Genomic DNA, 9887 nt, shown 5'->3' with positions numbered 1-9887 from the left:
AAATTCATATATAATAATTTCATAACAGTTAAAATATTAAGGATTTCTTTCAAACTTTATATTGCTAAGCTGCTTTTAAGGATTCAGGTTTAAGTTGTACATTAAAATTTCTGAAATAAGTGGCTGGATTTGTCAGTAGTTTTCTTGTCATTTTATCATTGCACATTGTAGAAATCTGTATTTTTATGACAGATTCTCAGGAAGACACCTCATAGTACAAGAAAAAACATTAATTCCATACACTGATGGCTAAATACAGAGACAGCAGATTAAATAGACATCTTACAGTCAACTTTAGATAGATGTCTATGAGGAAAAAAAAGCAACTTCTTTAGAAAGATGTCTAGACCAACAACAAAAAAAAAGCTACTTATTTGAGTAGCTAAAGATAATTATATGGACTGAATGAGGATAAACATTCTTCAATTCATCTTCTTTAGTGAAATACACAATGTTTCACTAACGTCTATTTATAGAATTAATGACTCTAATAAGCATATGAAAGGAGCCCTGGTGGAGCAGTGGTTAAGCTCTCAGCTGCTAACCAAAAGGTCTGTGGTTCGAACCCACCAGGCTCTCCATAGGAGAAAAGACCTAGTGATCTGCTCCCATAAAGATTACAGCCTAGGAAACTCTATAGGGCAGTTCTACTCTGTCCTATAGGGTCCCTATGAGTGAGAATTGACTCAACAGCACACAACAACAACACACACATAACACCACCACCAACAACACAACAATAAGCATATACGAAAGTAAAAAATAAACTTACACATATATAAGATTTTAATTTTCAATACAGTCAAACTAAGGTAATAATTGTCTAAATACATGTATAATAGTAGTATAAGATTTCCATTTTTATGTAGTGATTATTATATAGTATCATTTTTATGTTGCATTGAGAACATCTTTACAGTAGGTCTACTAAGGCTTATTAATTATATTCTGAAGCCATTATTATGTCATAGATTCTCAAGATAAGTCAAGAGTTCTTCTACTCTTACGGATTATACTCTGGAAGAAATTATGCCATACTTTTTGATAACCAACACAGATCCTAGCACCAAGACTTGTATATAGTATCTGCTCAGTATATTGCTGACTGAAATACAACAAGAAAAGATACTAAGGATTGCACATTATAATCATGGTAAACTCACTCATAATAAAAGTTTTATTAATCAGTCTATTAGCTGTCATTCACAGCTGTAATTTACAGTAAATGGTGTTCCTAAAACCAGATCAATAATGATAACTGAGTCACATGAATATAATAAACAATCTTCTGAATCAGCAACTGATAAATTATACTTGGTATACTTTTAGTGTTTTGATATATTTTGCTTAGTCACAACTCCCTGAAAAGATGGTAACTGTCATCTAGAATACAGGCTACAGCAGAATACATGCAAGAAAAAGCATTTAATATATCCTGGAAGTAACATATAAATTAATATATAAACTATTCTAAGATATAATTGTAAAAAATTATCAGTAAAAACTTTTGACTAGGGAGATATATTAGAAAGTGACATAATAACATAAAACAAGAATTTTTTAAAATAACTCTTCAGAGTATTTTACTTTACTGATTAAAAATGAAAGATACTTGTTTTAAAATGAAGCCTAGTAAGTAGTCTTTTAGTTTTTATTCTTCCATTATAGGTAGTTCTGTTGAGTCATTTTATTCCTGACACTAAGAAAAATCTAGTTCTATGTTGCTATGAAAATTAAGTAGAAAGACCCTATCAGAAATGTCTGAAACTCACCAATTCAATTCAAACTGATCCAAACTGATACAATACAGTCAAACCTGCGGGCAGGGAACGGGCCATGCTTTATCGGCAATGTTGTAATTAATTTGTGCATTATGAGCATCATGTACAGGAGTGAATAGAAAACTTTGGAGATCCTTTTTAAAACTGTTGTTCTTAGGTGCTGTTGAGTCAATTTCAACTCATAGCAACCCTATGTGACAGAACAGAACTGTCCCACAGGGTTTTCTAGATTGCAATCTTTCCTAGAGCAGGTTGCCAGATCTCTCTCCCGTGCAGCCACTGGGTATGTTCCAAACACCAACCTTTTTGCTAGCAGCAGAGTGCTTAACCATTGTGTCACCAGGGCTCCTATAATTCTAGAAAACATTATCTTTTTCCTCTTAGAAAAACAAAAGAATGGGAAAATGGAATCTTCAAATATGAGTAAGATTTAAAGTCATATATAAGAAAGGGAAGCAGTTTTGATGCTAGTCCTTTTCCTACAAATGACTGCTCATACGACTTTTCTTTTTTGCTGATGTCCTGCAAATGGGTTGCAAGTGTACCATGACATGCTAAGGTTAAAAAATTTTAACTTCTATGTGAATTCTATTAGAATTGTTAACTGTAAATTTTCTAAACAAGGTAATTATTATTTCAGTAGGAGTACAGAGGGCTACCATCCATAATAACTGTCACATGATCTTTTTGTTGAACTACATCAGTTTGAATATTACTTTACCCCAATTTATCATCAGTGCAATTTTGTTTGTATACAAACGAACAGTATTTTAGTTTTTAATTTGTTCTACTTTTTCATACATATGATTGTTACTTTTATCATTATTTGATAGTAGGCATTCCTTTATGAAAATAACTGATTTCTTGATATTTTTTAATTAATCATTTTATCAGCAGTTTTGATATTAACAATTAGCTAAACTCTGACTCTTGACAAAATTCCATAAAGAATGATTGCTGCACCATTTAGAAAGTCTTTTTTTTCAGTTAAAAAAAAAAATTAAAGAAAAGCAAACTCACTGCCTTTGAATCAAATTCCGACTCATAGCAACCCTACAGGACAAAGTAGAATTGCCCCATAGGGTTTCCAAGGCTGTAAATCTTTATGGAAGCAGACTGACACATCTCTCTCCCGAGGAGCAGGATGGTGGGTTCAGACCTCCAACCTTTTGGTTAGCAGCCAAGTGCTTTAACCACTGCACCACCAGGGCTCCTCAAAAGCAAACAGTAGTTGAAGATAATTAAATCAATGTATTAAAGGGTATTTCTGGTTTCTATCACTATGGCAGTATTTTCCAACTACTGATCCTTCTTTGTTTCTAACTTTTGTTTTCCAACCACCAGTAATATTAATGCATCTTGATTTCATCTTTGATCAATTTCAGACGTAGAAGTTGGTAAAAATCTTCAATTTATTCACCTTTGGTCTTAGTGGTTGGAGCGTAAATTTGAATAATAATCATATTAACTGGTCTTATTTGTAGATGTATGAATATTATCCTATCACTGACTGTGTTGTACCTCAGGATAGATCATGAAATGTTCTTTTTGACAATGAATGCAATGCCATTCCTCTTCAAGCTGTTATTCCCGGCATAGCAGACCATATGATTGTCTGATTCAAAATGGCCAATACAGTCCATTTCAGCTCACTAAACCTAGGATATTGATCTTTATGCATTCCATTTCATTTTTGATGGATTCCCAATTTTCCTAGATTCATACTTCATATATTCCACATTCTGATTATTACTACATGTTTGCAGCTGTTTCTTCTCGTTCTGAGTCATGCCACATTAGCAAACGAAGGTCCCGAATGCTTGACTCCATCCACATCATTAAGGTCGACCCTACTTTGAAGAGGCAGATCTTTCCCAGTTGTCTTTTGAGTGCCTTCCAAACTGAGGGGCTCGTCTCCTGGCAGTATATCAAAGTTCCACTGCTATTCATAATGTTTTTACAGGCCAATTTTTTCAGAAGCAGACCGCCAGGTGCTTCTTCCTAGTCTGTCTTAGTCTGGAAGCTCAGCTGAAACCTGTCCACCGTGGGTAACCCTGCTGGTATTTGAAATACCAGTGGCATAGCTTCCAGCATCACAGCCACACACAAGCCACCCGAGTATGACAAACTGACAGATGAGTGGTGGAAACTCAGTACAGATCTCCAAAATATATACAAAAAGAGTGTTTTTTTTCCTGCCGTGAGTCAGAATCAACTCAATGGCAACTAGTAACAATAGAATATAGCTACAACTTCTACTTAATAAATGATTTTCTCTTACTGTGATTTTAACCATCAAGAGATTCTAACAAAGCAGCAATAAAAAATATTCATTCAACACTTCTCTTTCACATACAGAATTTAACTAATATAAATTACTCAATGACCCATTTAAAATGCTTCTATCATTAATCTTTCATTTAGTTACCATTAGCTGAAACCCAAAATATTTGAGATGATGTCAAATCTGTACTTTTAAAGAGAACCAGTAGAAAGTATCAGTTATAAAATGAATATAAATTATCATCATGCCCTCTACAAATAATAAGATCTCAATAAATTTAAATATGATTTTCCTTAAAATTTCAAACTCTCCTTTAAAACAGACTAAAAAGTCTTACAGAAATATGCAGTCTTGGCAACCAAAGGAAAGCAGAGGTCAGAAGCCGGGAGAACTGCTGAAGAAATTGGAATGTTTTCTCTTTGTCCCCCAACATTATCATGAACAGAGAAGACACAAACCAGTCATGGCCAGTGTAACTCTCCTGCAGGCAGACTGAAAAACACAGTTAAGGAACTTTTACAATATTCTGTCTTTCAAAATTAAATATAAGAACACCATAATCATTTCCAGAATTTCTACCAGGAAGAGAGCCAAATGGTACTTAGTCCTCACTTTGTTTTCAATCAATTTACATGCTACTAAAGCAAACTTAAGCTATTACTAATGAAAAATTCACCACTTACCTAATAACTATTTTAATGTACTATGTGCTTAGTGGCGCAGTGGTTAAGGGATACAGCTGCTAAACAAAAGGTCAGCAATTCAAATCCACCAGCTGTTCCTTGGAAACCTTATGGGGCAGTTCTACTCTGTCCTATAGGGTCGCTATGAGTTGGAATCGACTCAGCGGCAATGGGTTTGGTTTTTGGTTATGTGCTCACATTCCCACTGGAGGCTAATGGTACTAGCAACTAGAGAAAAAGTACCCAGTCTGTGAAAAAGGAAACCCTGGTGGTGTAGTGGTTAAGAGCTAAGGCTGCTAACCAAAAGACTGGCAGTCTGAATCCACCAGGCGCTCCTTGAAAACTATATGGGGCAGTATTACTCTGTCCTATGGGGTCACTATGAGTCGGAATCGATTCGATGGCAACCGAGTTTTTTTGGTTTTGTGAAAAATGAATTGTTCAGCTCATTAACACGTCAGTACCATACTTTCTCTAGTTATCTCCTGAATGACTAGATTATCAAGCATCATAATAAAATGCACACATTTTTAGAATTCAGTAATGCAAACAGTTTGTAAACATTTTCTTCAAGTGAAACTCCATTTCTGAAAGTTAACCATTTAAAATGGAATGATAAATGGAAGTGATAAAGCAGCCTTTTAAAAACTTCTTAGATATGTCTGAAATATATTCTAATAAGTTTCATTATTCAGTTGAAGATTCAATGAATAAGACTGAATCTAATAATTATGATTCCATATAACAGAATGAATACTTTAAATACAGAGTAAAAATACTACAAGAAAATATCATAACAAATAAATCACTAATATAGGTTACAGTATAATTTCAATGAAAATGTGTTCAGGTATTCCATCAAAGAACTAGGAAAAATATATAAAGAAAGTTCAACTAATATGAATCCACTCAAAAAGGATATGAAGAGAAGACTTTATAGGAATTTGCTGCTGCTTCAGGAATCTCTCACAGTGCTTTAAGACCAAGGAAAGATGATTTTCTGCACCATCTTTTAACAGGTTGAGGAATTTGCCATACCTAAATTAAAAGGCCACAAAACATATGAAATGAAAAATTTCAGAACTTGGATTGCAAATTCAATTATTTGAATCCACTGGAGTGTATTCCTCTTGAAATCTCAAGGTTTTTAAGTTTTCAAATTTCCACCTTTAGCTAATATGTTACAAACAGCACGTAGGAAAAATTAACTTTCAATATGTGTTCTTGATAATTATTACATATTTGGATTAGCAATACTGATATGGTAAATAATGATAAGTTTAAGGAAAGATGACACAGTGATGAGAGAACAAACTTAGATATCCTGTAGATGAATATTAGAATATAAGTATTTTTTTTCTTGAACTTAATCTAAAACATGAAATGCTGCTGAGTTAGATTTACAGAATGTTAAGTCTAGAAGCCAGTTTAGAATTCATCTAGTCCAGTGGTTTTCAATGGGGGTAGTACTTCCCCCAGGAACCACTATGGGAATTTATGGGGGCATTTTGACTATCAGAGTGACATGGGCCGGTGGGGGCTACTGGTACTTAGAGGACGAAGGCCAAGAGGTTTGACATGGGACATGCCCTGCATAACAACCACCTGTGATATTATTTGTGTGAATGAAAACCTATTTATAATTATCTGATCCTATTTCTGTTTTACATAAAATTATAGAATGTTTTTTCTATATTTTAATATACATTGAATATAACTATGTCTAAATCAAGGGAAGATAGTACTTTGTTTTGTTTGAAACTTTACTAAGACTTGTTCATCATTTTGGAAAGTCACATTGGAAAAGATAACATTGATTGTGGTATTTGAGGAACCAAAACAAAAACCCTATCAGTCTGCATTTGTAGCTGCCATAGTCATAATGATTCTACATGCAGGTGCCAGTGATTTCTTATACTGTGGCTATATCCAAGCATTTCATTACAAATCACTTTCCATATAATTCTTATGAATAAGATATTACAAGAATTTTAAAAATATGTGATTTGCCTGCTAGTATTATCTATAGACTACATTTCACAACAGTTGTAGGGTTATCACAAAATATTTGCATAAATAGGGAGTACAGGGTAACAAAATATTACCAAAATAGTTACATGCCCTATGTTATACAGGTGGGAGAGCTAGAATTAGTATTTCCATTTTCATCATAATGCTATGAATTTGTAAAAAACACTCAGTCTTTTGAACAGCTTTCACATGCATTTTTTTTTAATACTTGATTCTGAAGATGACCCTATAAATAGAATGGGACTGTAAAGATCTCTATTTAATAAGCAAGAAAGGAAGTTTTAAGAACTCAGTCCTTATCTCCCATTCTACTGCTTTTAAGCTTGCCCATTCCTTTTCAAAATTACAATTTGAATACAAAAAAATTCAAAATACAATAATTCTGGTTCATTCATTTTTACTTCTGCATCTATCCTTAAGTTACTTCTGTGTGCATCCTCATAGCTTACAATTAGAACTAACCATATTATAAAAAATGGTATGACTGTGTACAAATATGCTGATTTTTACAATGTTATTTTTGAAAAAACCTGGTAGTCATAGAGGCTTACACAGCCTCTGGAATAATAATGAACTGTAACTGAATTACCTGAAGAGGTAATTTAATCATGTGCCAATATCTTCAAAAACCAAGTTGTTATTTTCTGAAAGATAAACTCTGTACTTAAGTATACAAAATAGTTGAGCATTAAATTAAATACCATTAAGCACATACCAGGCAGATTAAACAAATTCTACAAATATACCAAAGAGATATTTCCCTATAATATACCTGACTGTCATTTTAATGCCAAGCTTCTGCACAGATGAAAGACTTTCATTCTTCACATTTGCATCAGTAGCTAAAAACAATAGAAAACTGGGTTATAAAAATGTATAAAAATCTGCATAATAATCACACTTTAATTGACAACTGATGAAAGAAATATTTTTGCATATTTTAATGTGAATTTTGGAAACATTGAGGGATTTGTTCAAGAGCTGTCAATTATATTTTCAAAGAAATCAACAGGAAAATTTTTACAAATAACTTTTCGCTTATAAAAAGCATTTAAAAGTATATTAAATATAAAACAGCTAAAGTAGTTTTTCTTTTAATCTATTTTACTCAGTTCTTAGAACACAAGGGCTGTTAATCCAAATGTAGTTATGTCGTTAGGGGTCAAGTCGATTCCGACTCATAGAGACCCCAAGTAACAGAGAAGAACTGCCCCATAGAGTTTTCTAGGCTATAATCTTTACAGGAGCAGATCATCAGGTCTTTCTCTCTTGGAGCTGCTGGGTGAGCTCCAACCATGAACCTTTCGATTAGCAGACGAGTGCTTAACTGTTGTGCCACCAGGACTCCTTGTTAATCCAAACAGTGGTCCAGAAATGCTGTATTTTCATCAAGCAATATATATTCATAAGATTTTAAATTACAAATATGTACAAGCATAGTTGTTTAATCCTTCCTGACGTGCATGTCTAAATCTTTAAGAAGGAATCAGCATTCTACTTATAATGCCTAACAATGTATGAGGGTGGAGTGAAGGAGTATCTTCCTGCAAGCCAGATTTTCTTTGTGAAGCAGGAGTTGTGATGGTCTAATAAAAATGAAAAAGGGGTTGTACAGTAGAGAGAGCTGAAGGAGAGGTTGAGTTTGAATTAGTTCTTGAGAAAACTGGATGACCAAGCTAAAAGTGAATACTAAGGGTTTAGTTGAAACTCAATTTTTGGCTGCAGAAACTATAGTGCATGCACACACAAATACACACACTCATATATACACATAAATGTACTTACACAAAGTTAAGAAAATTGTTCAAAATCACAGTTATTTAGTGGTAGAGAGGACAAAAGTTAGGTTTTCTGAATGCCATATTAGCATTCTCCCATCCCTCCCTTATACCATGGTGTCAACTCATAATTTCAATATAATCTATTCACTTGTGGACTCATTCATTCCATTTAATAAATCCTTTCTGATATAGTGTGGAGCACTGTGCTAGAAGCTATGGGGGATAAAAGATAAAGCATACATCATGCCCTAAGGAACTCGTCATGTAGTGTCAGAGATAAAATGTGTTTATAGATAATGCTGATAAAGGTGTTTTAAAGTCCTAAGTGGAATAAGAGTGGCACAGATAAACTGTGATGTGAATTCAGAAGAGGGAGAGTTATTTCCAGCTGGTTAGGAAGATGTGGCATTTAAACTGAATATTAAAATGCAAGTAGACTTCAGATCTGCAGAGATAAGGGAGAACAAATTAAATATCACTGTTATCAAATATTTATTCCCCTGACCAGCAATAATTAATATTTTAGCACTGTTAGAGTCAAGGTAACCGGTTTGTCCTGGTTTGCCTGGGAATTTACTGGTGTTCGCACTGAAAGTCCTACATCCCAGGAACCCCTCACAGTCCCAGGCAAACTGTGACGGTTAGTCACCCTAGAGTGGTTAATTCCCTTAACAAAAAATAAAATAAAATAAAAATAAATAAATAAAAATAAAATAAGATAAAAAATAGATGTGCTCAGTTAATTTCTTGATAAACTACACTTGAGTTTTACTTACGTAGACTTGCTATGTTTTGGCTATAGTGATAGCAGCTAAGCCACAGTTTATATAGCTTAGAATTCCTTCTATTTAGAACTCTTACTGTACTAAGGAGAAAAGGACACCAGTTCTGCATTTCTAGTCAGAGACTCTCATCACCTAGCAACAGGTTAAGCAAGGGGACAATTCAATGTCTTCTTCAAATTTTTCAAGCTGGAGTGAGGATAGAATTTTTTCCTTCTATTAATCCCAGGCCTATGAGATGCTAGTAGAAACTAATGAATCCAGTATACAGAAAGGGAGAGAAAGGGGACAGATTGCTAAAGACAGCTTTACTCATTATATGAGTCAATGTTTCTGCCTCTTTTTCTGCTCAGACAAAAAGAAAGTTTGATTGGGGTTTCTGTCACTTGGTACCAAAAACATGTATCATAAACTATTCTCACACAGAATTATGGTCACTTTTTTTTTTTTTTTTAATATTTTATTGTACTTCAGGTGAAGGCTTACAGAACAGATAGTTTCTCATGTAACAGTAACACACATGCTGTTTTATGACATTGGTTAAC

The 9887-nt window shown here is 33.8% G+C and overlaps 1 protein-coding gene across 7 annotated transcripts in view; it reads right to left on the bottom strand.

The window, feature by feature from the left end:
• Positions 1–9887, bottom strand: part of TBC1D32 (TBC1 domain family member 32) — a 286304-nt gene that overhangs the window by 37067 nt on the left and 239350 nt on the right. For all 7 annotated transcript variants that reach the window (XM_023737184.1, XM_023737181.1, XM_023737180.1 and 4 more), the window contains 3 exons: positions 7552–7621; positions 5671–5786; positions 4403–4557 (listed from right to left, as the gene is read on the bottom strand). In XM_023737184.1, coding sequence (XP_023592952.1) covers positions 4403–4557; positions 5671–5786; positions 7552–7621 — 341 coding nt within the window. The remainder of the gene's footprint in view (positions 1–4402; positions 4558–5670; positions 5787–7551; positions 7622–9887) is intronic.

This window comes from Trichechus manatus, unplaced genomic scaffold (genome assembly GCF_000243295.1).
Source record: "Trichechus manatus latirostris isolate Lorelei unplaced genomic scaffold, TriManLat1.0 scaffold00098, whole genome shotgun sequence".
NCBI classification, from domain to species: domain Eukaryota; kingdom Metazoa; phylum Chordata; class Mammalia; order Sirenia; family Trichechidae; genus Trichechus; species Trichechus manatus.
The sequence above is the reverse complement of the archived record's forward strand: the minus strand, read 5'-3'. Positions and strand labels throughout refer to the sequence as shown.